Raw genomic sequence first — 17,327 nt, 5'->3', positions numbered from 1 at the left:
CCGTAAGCCTTCATGAGGGCTGCTGGAATTCCGTCTGCACCACAGGAAAATGACGGTTTCATCCGTTTAAGGCTATCATTGACAAGTTTTTCATCGAACATAATAATAATAATAATAATAATAATAATCAATCAATCAATCAATCAATCAACCTTTATTTTTGGTGCCCAGGAACAACCCTAGGGTCTTGGTACTGGTACACCATATACAAGCATTCATAAAAACAAACTAAAATCAAGACAACACAACACAGAAAACCATATATATGAAAGAAACAATAAGGTAAAAATAGTTACAGAGATCCTAAAAAGCAAAACAGCAAAAAAAAAGGAAGCCTAGTGGTAGAAGCCATGACACCCGGCCAGCAAAACGTTGAAGGCACGTGAAAAATTGAAAATACACAAGCAAATACTCAATGCACATGACGGAGATAGATTATGCACATAAAACAAAGGATTTGTAAATGTTAGGAAGTTTCAAAATGGAGAAACGAAGTTCAGCGTTACAAGCACTGACACTTAAACCGACCGAAATTCAAGCAACACAAAATCAGGAAAAGTGAAAAACAAACAAGCAAGATGATGATTTGCATAAAATAAATACGGAACAGAAATACGGCACATAAATGACATAAAGGCACTTAAGCTACAACAGTTTTCAATTCATTAGAGAACAAAGACATAATAATAATAATAATAATAATAATAATAATAATAATAATAATAATAATAATAATAATAATAATAATAATAATAATAATAATAATCACAATTATTTAGGTGCCCAGGAACAGCCAAAGCCCTCAGTGCTGGCGCACGGGCTGTTACCGTAATTACCCGATTCTAACGCGCACCTTTTTTCCGGAAAAATAGGCCGAAAAATCGCATGCGCGTTAGAATCGGATACGAAACCGAAATTGCCGAAACAGCGGAAATTTCATCCCAACCATCGCCATCACCACCTCAACTGGGCGCCAAAGCCTTTAGCAACAATTTTCGAACGCAGTAAACATAGGCGCCTAGGCTTTTCTATCGGCGTTCACAGAAATCGTAAAATCGTTCCACTTGCGCGCTTGATAACAGCAATGGCAGCAGCGGCTCTCACACGTTCAAAACGAGCGGTCGGCTGAAGCGTGCGCCTCTGGGAAGCTCGCTGGATGGGCGTGCGAGGCGTGGGGCACGGTCCCATCGACCATGGCTGAACGTTCGTTTAGAAGTGTGGCATCGCGAACGCTCTTGACGGCACCGAGGACGAGATGTTGTGGTCAGCGGAAAGCGACGAGGAGTGAGATGAGTGAGATTACTTCGGGAAATAAATCGCCCATTTCTCTCGCATTCGTTTGTCTGGGTCACAAAGTTCCGAGGGCGTTAAATCGGAGGTGCGAGTTTTTTTAGTTTTTTTTTGCCAGGAAAATTGGGTGCGCGTTAGAATCGGGGGCGCGTTAGAATCGGGTAAGTACGGTATATAAAAACAATATACAAGAAACATAATGCAAGAAACAAACCAGTGACAAGACACACACAAATTGAAGTAGTGAAAATGACAAATAAAACACTGGTGGAGTGAAAGGTGCGTGCAGGTAAAAAATAAAAAAAGACGCTTTTGTGGCTCTGCATGTTGTAAAGACCGCACAACAAGCACAGGAACAAAGTTTAACAGTAAAAATTCAGAGCCCTTCCACCCCATGAAGAGGGACGGCCAGCAAAGCTGCGGTGCCGAGCCTCCACGTGAGGCTTGACTGGTTCAAGGGGTGCACGAAGTAAAACACGTTTGTTTGTAATTTGCGATTGAGCATTGTTCCTGGTTATTAACTGAAAGTCCACTCCTGTCCAGTCAATGCTCTTCGCGCATGCTCAGCACGCCTCTTCACCAGCCACGTGAAACAGCTGTCAAGCGGCTCCGACGCAGCGTCAGACTTGGCTACTGCGCAATTGAGGCGCACACCTGGGCACGCGCCGGCGCCAGTGCGTCTGCCGCGGCTATGACGCAACACAATCCACTTTAATACAACCCAATCCAACTCCAATCCAACTCCGATCCAAGCCAAGTCAAGCCAAGCCCGGCTAAGCCAAGTTAAGCCAAGCCAATCGAATCGAATCTAATCCAATGCCCCTCGCGCTTGCGCAGAACGGCCCTTCGTGGCACACGCGAAACTGCTCAACCTCGGCCAGTGTAGGTTACGCTACAAAACACACAGTAATCGTGGGTAGAAATTTATTATAGCGCGGGTATAGTAATCACGGCGCATGCTCTATGAAGGCCCTAGGACCTTTTTAATTTTGTTAATTTTGTATGATTTTCTCCATGCCCGGGGGGTGTGGCGCGCAGTTTTACGATTCCGGGGAGTTGAGTGGGCTCCGCAACGTGGCGCTACGCTCGCTAGCGATTCCTGTCTACATCGCTCTCGGACCGGAGACGATCTTGTGGATCCCAGCCATTTACAGCTTTGCTGTAATAATAGAAAAACAACGGCAAGAATCTGGAAACAAATGATAAGACGAACAAATTACAGGAAGCAGTTTCAAGAATAGGCAACTATCAGTTGGTTAAAAACAGAACTGCGGAGAAACTAAATCCCAGCAATCGAGAAAAAATGAACGACAGAGACATCCTAGATCTCTACCATACTGCATTGAACAGTGCAGTACGGTAAATGTGAAAGGAACTTTGAAAGATATCTAGGCGTTCAAAGAAGCGGTTGTAAGAATTTTGTATTCTGCGCAAAAGATAATGATTCCAGTTGCGCGCAGCGGTCAAGAACGGGTGATGCGACCTGGTGGGCCTTTGTGGAACACTAAAATCTAAACAGCTAAGAAAGTCTGCGCAAGAAAGGTCACCATGAACAATTTTATGAAGAAATGTAAGATTTACAAGCATATGTCTGCAGTTCAAGGATGGCATTGGAAGAACTATGAGGAAGTCAGAATCAGGACAAGGACTGTGAATGTGATGACGGTGCTTAAATATGGATAGAAACTTCTTCTGCACACGTTCTATTTATTCGCTACTAGATTTAACTATTCACTTCTAGGCAACAGAAATATATTCTAATTGAGGGATAGATATTGTATTGGATATCACTCGAAATGTATCTGGAGAAGAGAATTCCTTTTAAATCCGACACACATTTCCAAGACTTCGGAGAAGTCGCCAGATGATGTGCTAATATAAGAGAAAAAGAGAGGGTCCTGTCAAAAAGCATCCCGAGGTCCCTAATCTCCTCAACCCTCTGCAAAGGAGCTCCCTCAATACTGTTGGAAAAGAGTAGGCGGTGGGCTTTCCGGCTGTACGCGATAACTTTTGTTTTAGCGGGGTTCAAAATTAGACAGTTTTTGGTGCACCAGACCGATAATTCCAACACATCATTCTGCAAGGCAGAACAGTCCTGAGCACTGCTAATGTGGCTAAATAGTTTGACATTTTGTTAAGACTGTTGACACATCGTTGATAAAGATCGAAAACAATAGTGGATCCAGCACGACACGTTAAGGTACACCACTTGTTTCAGTGTAAACACCAGACTTGTTGTTGTTTACATCTCCATAAAAGGGTCGGTCAACGAGACAGTTGGACAACAAGGCCACAAGGGTTGCGTCTACACCGAATGCATTAAGCTTGTAAATAATAACTGATGGTTCGCCACATCAAACGCCTTACTTAGGCCGAAATAAATGACGTCCAACTGGCCGTTTTCACAAACTGTAGCCGAAGCCTGGGCCATAAATCTGGGAAAATTTGTATCCGTCGATCGTCCCGAGTAAAAGCCGTGCTGATTTGGTATCAGAACGTACGCGCAGGCAGCAAGAACTTTGTGCATAGCTAACTAAAAGAGTTTTGAGGCGACACAAAGGAGTGAGATCGGGCGATAGTTAGTAACGGCAGACTTACACCAGACTTCAATACTGTAAACATTGGAGCGATGTTTTATGCACAAGGAAATTTGCCGAAAAGTAAACAGTTATTATAAATGGAAGTTAAAACAGGCAGAAAAATATTGGCGTAAGCATTCATGAGGGCTGCTGGAATTTCATCTGCACCACTGGAAAATGGTGGTTTCATTCGTTTAAGGCTATCATTGACAAGTTTCCCATCGAACATAAGTGTATTAAAATTAGACATTAATTAACGATAGGCGTTCGTGGTTACCATCAGGCAGTTGAAAGACAGAATGAAAGTACTGAGCAAAGCTGGTAGCAATATCCTCAAGCTGTTGACCATCGTAATTAAACAGGCTAATGTGTTCTTTAGACGCCTTAGGACGGCCGCGTACATACCTCCAGAAGTGCGCCGGTTTCTGAGACGCACCAGCCTCCAAAGACTCTATATAGAGCTGGTGGTCACCCCGGTAGAGGTTTTATTTTTGGAAAGAAATATTTTTGGAAAGAAAGAACAACCTGAAACCAATGGCGAGGAAGATGTTTAGCGGGAGCACGGAAGCGACATTGCGTTCGCTAAAATCAAGATTCAGCGGGTAAAATTCATTATGGTTACTCGTGTTGGTATGTAAGATACTGGTTCAGCCAGAGAAACATTGCTGCAGTTGAACAACTCAAATATCCTGCGTATGCATTGTTTAGCGGGAACGCAGCAGCGTTCTGATTTTAGTCCTACCCGTACTATCGGCCGGTGACCTCTGAGGGTTACCATATGGTTGCCATAAATTGAGAAATCAAATGCTACTGTTAGAGCACAATAAGCACTAACAAAATGCGACCCTAATTAAGAATGCTAGAAGCAGCAAGAACACGCAAATCAAAGTAATGCAAGTCTAAATAAGCTACAAATAAAACCAACTCACCGGACATAAAAAAAATCATTTGAACAATGTGAATCTTTTGTTTGTCTCTAAACAAATAAAATACAACATAATTCCCTCCTGAAAAGTTCCGTATATACGGAAATATGGGAATACGGAGTACTTTCTTAGAATGGCACAAAGCTGCAACAAAACACGAAATATTTTTGAGAAACACACGTGAATAAAATAGCGCATACTAATCTAAAAAATTTGACACCAATTTTATGTCTGTAAGTTTACTAGAACCGCCAAATCATTGTCCGTATGAATTCCGTATATACGGAATATACGGAAAACATACGGAGCGTCATTTTGCTTATTATTGAAGATGAAAACACCAAACCTGTGCCAAACGTTTTTATTGCGCACACTAATGTGATTCCCGGTTTTTTATACTAACGTCTACTTTTGGTGTGCTTGGGGGCGGCATAATCCGTATAAACTCCGTATTCCCATAATTCCGTATATACGGAACGTTTCAGTAGGGTTATTTGTAATTTTTTTGTCATTTCAATAACTTAGTTGAACTTCTACACGGCAAAATGTTTTTCGCTGTGGTAGGAAGAGGTAAGGAGACCTCCATTTCTCCGAAGTGCTCTGAAATAACGAAGCGTACCTGAGGTTAGTTGAGTGACAAGAACGGCATTTAGATGTACACCAGTAAAACAGCGTTTATTCTTGTACCCACGGATATTTTAATATCTGCAGTTGGTTTAACAGGCATAAGGGTTAGGGTTATGCCTAACAGGCCTGGCCCCCGTCTGCAACAACTACTGATCATTCGTGAAGTCTTTGCCTTTTATCGCGTGTAAAACAACCTTCTTATTTTCAAATCAGTGTCAATCTTCGTGGGCCACATGTACATCGAATATGGGCAAACATCATGTTTCCCAGTGAATCAGGCGCTGCTAATATCAGACAGTAATTCGTTGGCGTAACAATTATAGGCATCGAACCGGACTGGCGCTGAAAATTGGTTTACGCTGACCAACTTTGAAAGGGAGGTATAACTATATTACGCTTGAAAAAAATCGAAAGCTTTGTGAACGGCGCGCATGTGACAATTTAATCGACGCCCTCACCCCAACAAATGAGGCGCTAAGGAGCCAAAATGAACGTAGCGAGGTGGGCTTGTCGGCAAGCTTTATTGTGAGTGTGTAGATGCACCGCGCACGGTAACTGGCGCTGGCTGGTTGTACCGAACTGGGGCGCTGCTTCCAAGCGCCTTGCGAACCGACTAACGCGTGTAATAGCTTTCTATTGATCTTCTACGAGGTCCGCTTCCACGGACAGTATCTGCATAGGCACGGCATTACAGTAGCGTGGCGGGACTTTAGACAGCCACATGGGATTAACTTCGGCGGCACAGCCACACCGTGACCTCCGCGGCTTCGACACACCGATGAAAGCTTGGGTGACTTGATCTGATAATTACTGTGACTCTCCGTATCACTTGTTTGTGGGCGCGACGCTGCTGGCGGCCGCTTCGCATTGCGTCCCCAACCAGTAGCGACCGCGGGGTGACAACTGTAGCCTTGGCGCAGCATTCCTTCTTACATACTGCAGGATAACATAGAGGTTGCTAAAGCGTTTATTCCAAAGTTCAGGCTATTTCTACAGCCTCTCATGCATCTATTGTCGGCCCTGTAACGACGCCGGTAGGTACATGCTACGGACGACTAAGCGCCGTTTAAATGCCCTGGTGGTGATTGCGGGGCACTTTAGGCTACTCAGGCTTTCCAACTAGAGAACCGGCCGTCTATAGAGGAACAAGTAGCCGTCTGTGTCCATCCGGCGTGCCGGCTAGAATAATTACCTTGTAGGGCCAAGATCACCTTGTAGTTGGTTGCAGCGCTTCATTACTTACAAATGGCATGCACACAATACGGAACATAAGCAGACGCGTAAACAAGTAAACACACACTACTCCTCTACATATAAGTTGCTTCTATTGTCCACAGCGAGCAATTTATTAGTGGCCACATGTACGCACCTAGGCAGTATTGCGAGGATTGACACAAGACACCCGCACGCCTGAATGAGGAAGCATGTAAACAATTCGACATTGGCGCTGTCATACGATACCATTCTAAGATACTAGGTTCCATTAGGAATAATGACCATTGTTGATTTAGGTATGGGACAAGAAAAAGGCACTCTCTATTGTTGAGGGACAATGAAGTTGGCTAACACCGTTGTTTTATTATATGTTATGTTTTTTGGTTTCACCGATTTCACGTGTCTCCTCACTAAACCCGACACCAGCAGCGGCCACGTTAACTGTACATTTTGATTGGGTAGTTACTTTCTGACATTTCTTGTATCATCCTAACAGTGTGCGCTGCCTTCAGTGCTAATGGCTGCCTCGTTTCTTGCGCACCTTATCAGTAACGATGGGAAATTTAACCGATCAAGACAAACTATGGGGCGACTTGGTATTCCATTTCATGACGTGTAAAGCGCAGTCACGTAAGACAAAGGATGACGAGAAAATAACATGGAGCTTGTCCGTGTCTGTCTTTCTTCTTTCGTCCCGCGTCTTCAATAGTGTGTTATAAATATCGCTAAACGCCAAATTTGGGAGGCATATAATTTAACAAACTAGAAGAACATTCATCTTAATCAACGCTGCCTGTATATATTGCTTGTCACGTCACACCCTTTCCAAAGGCAACACTACCTCTAGACGACAAGTCCAGCCGCTCATTAGTGGTGTGGCGCAAAAAAACGGGTCGTCTTGACTTGCGTCACCGCTGGAGCTTGACACGCAGCTTGACACGAAGACACCGAGGAAACATTGACGCGTAGGAACGCCAACTCACAAAGGCTGGACAAACCTTGTAAATTGTTTCGTACGATTTTCGTACAGCGGCCCTGCGAAGCGGGTAACTGCCCGAGACGGGAGCACACGCGAAGGCTAGAACGTAGGAAAGGGCAGGATAGCAACAGGAAAGTGGCTGTTTGAACATTTACGGCTGACGCGGAAGGCAGGGTTAAACAGGCAGCGATGTGTTAACCGACTTCGTTCGTCAATTCACTATAAGATATCAGTTTTCGTTGACAAGTCTGGAAGACCGATGGGGATTAACTCTAAACATAGACTCATGTTTGCTTTAAATAATTCGTTAGATGCTTCTGTATCCATTACCAACCTGTTTTGGTATTTTTTGTGTGTTCGGCCTGATTTTATCGTTACCGGTGTTGATTAGGTTGTTTACATGGGCAAACGGAGCTTCCATATGCACCATGGTGAAGAAAACTTACTTTTAAGTACAGCGCTCGAGTGTTGTTTCAGCTAATCTTTAGGCGGCTGCTCGTGCGCATAATGTATAAAACTGCAAACTTCAAAGGAAAACTTGAATTATTCTTCTTCTCGGTGATACGGACAGGCCGCTCAGGTTCAACAAGTGGTTTATAATCGCTCATTAGTCTATGTTCATAAATATGTCAAGCTTATAAATATGTCAAGATGGGTAAAGACTTTAAAGTCTTTACTCATCTTGAATATGTGTTTTATGGAATCTAAGAGAAAAGTCTCACGAGATAATCGTTATAGAAATTGCAAAATAACACGCATGAGTTTTGCTTCCGTTGATCGTGAGCAAAAGCGCAGATTAACAAAAAGGAATATAGTGAGAATATAAAGAAACGAATTTCTGCATTTTAAAAACACTTACTTTGTTACAAACGGTTTCGCTAAAGTGCACGAAACATTCTCCTCGTCTGCTTTGATACTATGCACAATCTTAACGCTGTGTGTTATCTAAGGTTCTAATTCATTGATGAATACGTAAGAGACCTTGCACTTGTTCTAACCCTGAAAATTGTCGTGCACTTTCACAATGCAATAAAAACGCCGTCCTTGCATGGCGTGAGAGAAAAGCGCTGATGTCTCTCTTTATTGCGCAAAACTGGCCACTTTTTTTCCTCTTTGGTCGCTATGCTTGATCGCCTAGGTGCACAGTATAAAAGTGGTTGCAGGGGTTTTGTTCTGAGTGCGGCCTTTGCTGACCACGGCGGTAACAACATTATTTTCTTGCTAATACACCTGCGCTCGGAAAGCCACAATTTGTCCACTTGGACAGCGTTAATGTCCAATTTGCCGTTGATTTTAATGACTCCAGAAGTGACATTACTCTTTCAAATAAAAAAAAAATAGGCTGGAGACTTCTGTACAAAAAGAAACGAACTCCATTCTCCCAATTATTTCACGGCTTCAACGGTACGGCGCTGCGACGGAAGCCCATGGGAGTATTTTCTGAGCTTGCCATTCTCGTGCGCCTGCACCGAGAGCAATATAGAGGAGGAAGGAACAAATGCTCACTTAGAAACTCCTATAATGGAACCCATGTTGGAGATGGTCTTTTATCTTGGAGTGTTCCCCGACGTCCACGTCACCCGCCACGCCTTTTTTTGTATTCATCCTATCGCTTCGGGGCTTTTATTTTGAGCCTCGCGTTTGTCCTTCGCGATCCTGTTGTCGGGGTGGAGCCAATCGAGTCGGCAGCCATAAGCGCCAAGATTAAATTCCCGTCTCTATGGAATTCAACCGTCTTTGTTCGTTCTCTTGTAACACAGTATTTTAATGGCATTTACAGAAAACTCCGCCATCACACATATTCCCGCACGAAGTATGCGTATATGCACAGGTAATTGTGCTTTGGTCTGAGAAAAAAAAAGTTTAACATTCCTTTTCTTAATTTTGCGATATATTCAAAGACTACTAAACAAGGTTGGTTGAGCCTGGAAAGAAATTTTAATTTTGAAGGCAGAACTTGGAACTTTTCTAACTTTATTGTGTCAAAAATAGTCGAACAGGGAATGGTAATGTAATATGTGCCCCTTGCTCGATCTGTCGGGCTTGGGATATAGTGAATAAAGGGGTGTGCAGAATCACCCGTGTTGTGTCGTAATGCCAGCCTCGACTGCATTTTCCTTTCTGTTTACCGCTTGGCGCAGGAAAAGTTCAGCGCGGAGTTCCGGGCACGCATGCGGTGCTGTTCGTCGAGGAGCAAGAAGGAGGAGACGCACTACCGCCAGACTAACACCTCCATGTCTACCCGCTACTCAATGCGCTCTTACTCCTGAGCGACGGACCAGCGACGACTGAAGCCTTGTGTTCAGGTCGCTACAAGGACATCTGCTCTATAGGGCCCATCACCTGGGGCCGCCAGCAGGGCCGGATGCGTGCGCCATCGAAGCTACGCGTCAGAAGCGCGCACGGCACTTGTGGTTTCCATTAGTGTGTGTGTGTGTGTGTGGAGAAAAGGAAACATAGGTTCGCAATTCCCACTCCGCGGGGTACAGACATAATCGGAGATGCCACTGGGGGACGCATCCACGACAGATTGTCCAGGACCTAAAGTTGTCTGAACGTTTCGAGCACCAATCCTGGTTAAGAAGGGTTTAATACCGCATTCAGTCATGTCACCCGAATAGCATTACCAAATTCCAGGAAGTTATGGCAAACACCATCTCGGGCTGAATGGGTAGCGGCAGTCACAGTGCAATGTGACAAACGAAACGGGGAAAAACTTCTCGAGAGTGAAGGGGGGACAGTTCGACGAAGTATTAGGCCACCGAGCTTAATTAGTCAATTTCCTGTCACTATACGAGCAGGCCACCGTATCTCGACGGGAGTCAAAATGCGGGATTACATGAGCACAAAACTAAATGTCGTCACAGACTAAGGAAGCCTGCTACGTCGAAATTAAACATGATGAATCAGACTGACAGTCTTAAGCGTCCATCTTGACAAGTGCTTTGTAGGATGAGCGACTGACAGTAGGAGAGCCATTTCGGATAGTTGGTACGCATTCCAGAGGCCGAAACACTACTGAAACAACGAGACGGAAACACGTAGAAAACGAAAGCAGGCATTATGTGCATAGTGGCGGTATTGGTGCATCACCTCGCACAGGGAAACTTTTCTGAACTCACCCATGACAACCTTTGTGGTGAGCAACCCATTGCTTTTGCTTACAGTTCTTGTTTTCAATGTACAAAGATACACACACGAAAAGACGGAGGTATAGAGCTTTGAAAAAGGACCCGAAGCGTTGGTCGAGGATTGGGACTTTGCATTTGGCTTTTCCAGCTTTTTGCGGCTTCCCTGTGTGGCTTGCGGCCGTTGAAATCCACTGTCTACCGAATTTACACTGCAGTGGCGACAGCACCGCAGCTTTCAGATGTGGTCACTTGTGTGCGGATGACGATGGAGCTGAAGCTCAGTATAGCCTGTGGTTGGGCTGGTTGGTGTTGCGTTTTGGGACGAAAAACTGCGCGCAGTGGACGGGACTGTGAAGGCAGGACGGTGGCATGACGTTGTACGTCGTGCGCCTAAAACCGTATAACCCACGCGTACGCGAAGCGCAAGTGCTAGGCAAAGGCTGGGAACAAGTCGCCTGCGAGCGGATAGATGTTTTTATCAGACGCAAGAACCCCAGAATTTGTATTAGTAAGTCTTCCGTAACTCTGTATGGAAATGAGTACAAATTTTCTAGCACGCCGGTGTATTGACAGAAGTGGCTGCCGTGTGCGCCTGTGCAAAGGGAGGTGTATATTTGTACATCGCTTTTTTTCTCAATGAAATTTAGTTGTGAGTCTTCGCCCGTCCGATCTTTCTTCTTAGTCCCGTGAAATGCGCAGAGCTTTTTGTCCCAAAAAGGAGGTGGAGCTCGTTACCTTGACACATAGCTTGCTATAAAACAGGGTCAATTTGCTTATCTTCTCTCAAGGACGTGCGGAGCTTCAGCGAAAAGCCGACAGATTGAACGCTCAGCGTGTAGCCCATTTATTAAGCTTACAACTTCAAACTTAAAAAACAGTGCGATAAAAAAACAAACCTATGGGCCCATTCCGATGTATTCAGAGATTGCCTTGTGCTGAAGTTGGCTGCAAACCAGCCTGAGGTCTTCGTGTTATAGCTGTCCCCGCCGGAAAAGCGAAGATGTTGTACCTATTCTAAGGTACGAGAAAACGAACTTTCACTCCTAACAAAATTTCCGCGAGTGCAATTGCATGGCTTACTACTACCATATAGATGATACTAGCTGTTGGTTTTTCAAGGTGAAGAGCGTTTCAGAGAACGCACTAAGCTTTTGCCTGTATCGATGAATTCGCTTGTATGTTAAGCCCGGGCATTTCGAATGGACCATGCAGGCAATGGTTTGTCATGCTCCTGTAGGATCGATCTGCTTGACAATGTGACCTCATTGCTCAGAAACCGTACTGATGTATAAGTAACCGACGGTGGGAGGCCGACCCAAATAACTCTCATGGAGGCAAAAAGTCATGAAGGGCTTGTGTTGCAAGAACCATGCTTGTCTGCCATGCCAAATCTCGTGTGGATCATTTGTCCTGCCGTAAAGCTTTATTCTCACGGCACTCTCTTGAGATGGCTCATGGTATGACCTGTTAATTGGTTTATCTTGAAATAACATCGAAGATTGATGGCTAAGTTTACTTGATTCAAAGTCCCTGTGTTAATTCGGTGGTGAATATACCATTTATTGAACATCGGTAATCTTACAGTTCAGTTATTAAACAGCATTGGAAGTTAACAACTCTTTGAACTTCTAATGTTTCGCTAAGGCGTTTCAATGGGCGGTGAAATAACATTGAACAGTTGACAATTTTCGAACTTACGTTTTGTCGGTGGGGTGTCTGTACCTGAAGCCAAGAGTACGGGACTAGTTTTTACACGCTTAAATAAGTCGATTAATCAAACAAAACATTTCGTTTGAATGGTTCAGGAAAATTGGGCATGTAGAGAGAACGGTATGGTTGGAATGGGCATTTCACTTGTTTCCCTCTTGTGATCATGGCAGCATATCACGTCAGCAAATAGCGTTCTACGAGTGTTTTAAAAACTGTATCATGGACGAAAACGCACTCGATAAAAAGATTTGGTTAATAAGAATAACGAAGCGCACTTAAGATGGGAATCACACGCAAATTCCCGGCCAGCATGCAAACTTGATGCAGAAGTTCTGCAGTTTTCGTCAAGCTTAGTACTAAAAACACCTCCAGGGAGATATGTTACCTTGAAAAGCCACCATTTCGTCACTGTACCAAAGGGAGCTAGGAACATGTTGATCACACTTGCACAAGAATTATATATTTGTTGACCGCTGGTGGAATTATTAAAGTGAAGCTATGGTTAAATTATGAATGTAAAAAATTCCAATATTCCGATGCAAGATTTTGTTAAATAAAATAGAACTAAATGGCAGAACTGTGTGCTGTTCTCTACCTTTGGTATAAATGTACTTCTGGCAAGTTCAGTAACTCTACACTAATGGGTTGGCTAGGTACGGTCGTTTAATGAATACGAAGTTCCTAGTAGAAGGGTCACGATTTAATGCAAGTATTTTGATTAGGAGACTTTAAAATCTTAAGATATTGAGTCAACGTAAACGATTTTGAGCTGAACGATATAGAGCGCAAGATAAATAAGCAGCTGATGATGCAGCAATGGCTGCATTTATAAAAAAGAGCAGGGTTGCAAATATCATTTAAAAAACAGAAAACCCCGGTGCTTTCCTATAACTGGCGAAGCCTGGATGAGTAGACACCGTGGAGGCATAGTTCTTCGTTGCTACAGGATGGGTGTCAAAAGTAACGCGCCATTGTGCAGATAAGTTCTAATAGGCACGGTTAATATTTTTTAAGTCATTAATGAGAGTGTGGCGTCTATATAAATAACAGGGACACAATAACAGCAGTTGCACAACGAAATTTGAGGAGAGCGCACTACGTGCAACAGATTGGAGTGAAATGATGTTCTGTGAATCTGCCTGGCTTATTTACATGTCTACTACTGAGGTCGACCTTATCAGGGGCCACATGTACGATATAGCAAGAAACGTATGCCCATCTGTGATGGTACGGAAGAACCGTCGGGGCGACGTAACGTTAGGATTCAAAACTGTTGGATACCGTGCGCCGCGTCGCGCATATCTAAGCTGTTGTCTACAGACCATTCCTTAAGTAGATGGTCTCACATGTAGTCCTTGAAAGAAGGAACAAGAATAATGTGACGTACACAGAAAACACTCCAATGACTAGCAGCCCGAAAAACGGGAAAACCATCTGCAGAAATTCAAACGATTGTATCCAAATGCGTAGCATTGTTACGCCGTCCGTCTACATTGTTGATTAATTTATTGTGGGCGCTAGCGCGCCGACGCTAAACAGGCGATGAGGCGCGCCGTAGTGGAAAGCTCCGGATTAATATTGACCACCTGGGGATCTTTAATGCACGTATGTCGAACACACGGGAGTTTTAGATGCGACGCATCTCTTTAACTCGCCTTGTCCCGCGTCGTTGTCGCGGCGTAGTCCGCATCCTCGGCGCGGCAGCTGTGCGCTCCGCCGCTCTCACCGCAGCGCCATCTGTGCGTCAGCGCGGTCAGCTCGATCCCGTTGCCGTGCCAGCTGTGCACTAGCGCGCAGCTTGCGCTCGCGCTTGCGCTCGGTTAACACATGCGCATGCGCTGCACTCTCATTCCGCTGCATATAAACGCGGTAAGTGCGCCGCTCCGCTCAGTCGTTCCGCCGCCGGCGCTCCGATGACATCGTCCGATGATTTGAATAACGCAACGGCAACCCCCGATGCGTCGCAGCTACCCCATGGTTCCCATCGCGGGAAGATGGTGTAAATTTTTGTTTTTCGCCTCCATCATATAAGCGGCCGCTGTGTGTGGGAATTGTACCCGCGACACTGGGATCAGCAACACAACGCCATAGCCACTGAGCTACCGCGGTGGTTCTCTACATTGTCAGTTCATTACAGCTATATTTGGCAATGACTAGTGATGTACGCTAAGTTATGTTATTGCGTTTATGGTTTCTTTTGTTTCTTTCTTGTCAGTGATATAATTTCTAGCATTATAACAATTAATGGCCATTAGATCGCCGATTATGTATGTTTAAGCAGATGGAAAGTGTAGAGCAGGGTTGACCGTTTTTGCTATTTTTATTCAAGTTTGCGTGGTTCTTTTCCCGGCTATTTTAGTTAGTGTTAGATTTTTGTCGGAGATGTTTAAGATGCATATTTTTGATTTCGCCAGTTTATTTTTGTGACATTTTATTTTTATAGTGTTGTATTTTTTGGTTTTTGCGAAATTCCGTTCTACCAATAACGCCACTTTATGCTATTGTAGCGAATAAATGTGTTACTTCTGCCAATTATGCATTTTCGTGGAAAGACCTCATTTTGGAATGATCATTTTCGCTGTTTTTATTCGTATTTCCAGCGGTTTTTTTTCCGGGTTTTCTAGTTTAGTGTTCGTTTTCTGGGATGAGATCTTTAGGATGCATACTTTTGATCTCCTCAGTTCATTTTTGTAGAACGAATAATTTTTTGTATTCTCTGGTTTTTCAAAATTGTGTTCGGCCAATTGTCTCCGTTTACGATATTGCAACGATTAAATGTGTTGCTTCCGCCAGTTATGCAGGTTTGTGCGAATGCAGGGCGTTACGCGGGGCTGGCTGTGTAAGGCTCTTACAATGCCAAAGGAAAGCAACAAAAGAAACAAGATGCTGTATACCGCTCCATACGGATCGTTCTATGTTTTTCTTTACCATGTCGGATGGGAGAGGAAAGGAGGATCCCGAAAATATTTGGGTAAAAACCCTTCCTTCGAGCACTGCAACAAGTACAAATAAAGTCGCCCGGCGACATTTCATGATCTCCTCGTGGCAAGCGTTTCCTTCTCATGCACTGTTGTTCACTCTGTTTTGTTTCCCATGGTCTTGCCGCACAACATATTTTGCTGCACTCTAAATGCGGAATTCCCACCCCAAGGCAGGTGCGCTACACAAAAGAGAACAAATTTCGTACGGTCTGGACGCTTACGTGGGAGCAGATAATACGCAACACCACCGACACCAGAGTGATAGAAAAATAACGAAAAATAATTCGTAGCAGCCGATTGAAAAGGGTTTATTCCGTCAAACAGAAGCGTCGTAAAAATAACTAAACCAGCCCGTGATGCGTGCCCCGGATTCGAGCGGTTGTGACGGCCGCTGCGCTTTGTGCCTGCCCGCTGCTTGTTCGTGCGTACCGAAAAGGCCTAAATCTGGCCACCTGCCGTCATGCTTACCTACTCTCCCAAACCTCATACAGCAATTCTGGGATGCCAATGGTGCTGATGGCACCCGAGGACACCGCCGTTGCAAAAATGCGACTGGTCGTTCGGCTTGGCAGAGTCAACAGGACGGGCACACGATATATGCTAAAAGTTTGGTCGCAAAGGCTGATTAACAGTCTACCCTTTAAACTGAGGGGGAAATGCTGAGATGCGTGGTTCCCCCAAAAACGAGTGGTTTGTTTGCCACATGTATATATTGCGTATTTGCGTACATGTTTGTCTGTTCATCTGTCATGTGTAACGAACATAATGCATAATCTCTTGCTCAGGTGCGTGGTTGTTATGACTTCGATTTTCTGAGTGCTGAAACACATGCAGCTCAATACCATGAAGTTACGAAGTGTTTGTGCCGTTCTCTATACCCCAGTCGTGGTGACTGACTCATCGGACTCTGCTTTTTTTATTTATTCATACATACACAGAGCCCTTATTGTTACCTGAAAGTGATGGTCGCCTGTTCCGCGTGTGCACAGTGTGTATATATGGTATGCATGGTCCATTATTAAGGTACATGTACTTATCAGTAACGTGTCGGTTTCGTCCTCGGTGTGCTATTTTACGCCAGGTAATCCCTGGCTGTATAAAACCTCGAGCCCGATCACTGTGCGTAAGAAAAAATATAAAGGGCTATGGTTATTGGGACGCCAATTAGTGAATAAACATTTTGAGGGTTTTCATGTTCCTCATGACATAAAGAAGAGATGCAGCGCATTAGGATGATACATAATGAAGGTGTGTGCGCTTAGCTTTTACAAGTCTTCTTCTTACAGGGGAACGAATGTACTTAAACACGCCTGGTGCTAATGTTCCCTAACATCCTCAAGAATTGCCTGTACATCAGATTTCTGCGTATATTCGAACGTTAACGATGCGCGTACGTTGCGTACTCCTCGTCATTTCTCGCGCATGAGATGACACCAGTTCTGCCAATAAACTCCCTGTGCTCTCAACCAGTTCTTGTACTGTGTTTTACTGACAATCATAGGGTTACCAATAGCCAATTTTAAAGGCTTCTACCTTTATTTTTCTTTTTACTTTAAATATTTCCTTGAACCCCTTTATTATTTGAGTGCGATAGATAGAACTAACTTTTTCAGTTTACACATACTAAACAATCTCACACCTCTCTTTCTCTGCATTTGCTTTTTAGTTCTTCCAGTCAACCTATTAGAGGTACCGTAAACAAGGCGACCGTAATCAGTGACGTTCTCGATGGAAAACGAGATAAAACAGCTCAAATATTGACCATGTCTTTGTCATGCCCAGTCAATTTTGTGGATATAAACACTGCTGTCCTCAAGATAAGGGTTGCATTCCAGAAACGCTCACAAACTTATTAGGAGTGGTTGGTGTCGAGGTAGCATATACAGAAC

At 44.1% G+C, this 17,327-nt stretch overlaps 1 protein-coding gene across 1 annotated transcript in view; it reads left to right on the top strand.

The window, feature by feature from the left end:
• Positions 1 to 17,035, top strand: part of LOC144142950 (tachykinin-like peptides receptor 99D) — a 405,848-nt gene extending 388,813 nt beyond the window's left edge. The window contains exon 4 of the mRNA XM_077674780.1: positions 9,758 to 17,035. Coding sequence (XP_077530906.1) covers positions 9,758 to 9,886 — 129 coding nt within the window. The 3' untranslated portion in view covers positions 9,887 to 17,035. The remainder of the gene's footprint in view (positions 1 to 9,757) is intronic.
• The last annotated feature ends 292 nt before the right edge of the window (positions 17,036 to 17,327 follow it).

This window comes from Haemaphysalis longicornis, unplaced genomic scaffold (genome assembly GCF_048455015.1).
Source record: "Haemaphysalis longicornis isolate Haplotype H1 unplaced genomic scaffold, Haemaphysalis longicornis Haplotype H1 scaffold_1, whole genome shotgun sequence".
NCBI lineage: Eukaryota > Metazoa > Arthropoda > Arachnida > Ixodida > Ixodidae > Haemaphysalis > Haemaphysalis longicornis.
The sequence above is the reverse complement of the archived record's forward strand: the minus strand, read 5'-3'. Positions and strand labels throughout refer to the sequence as shown.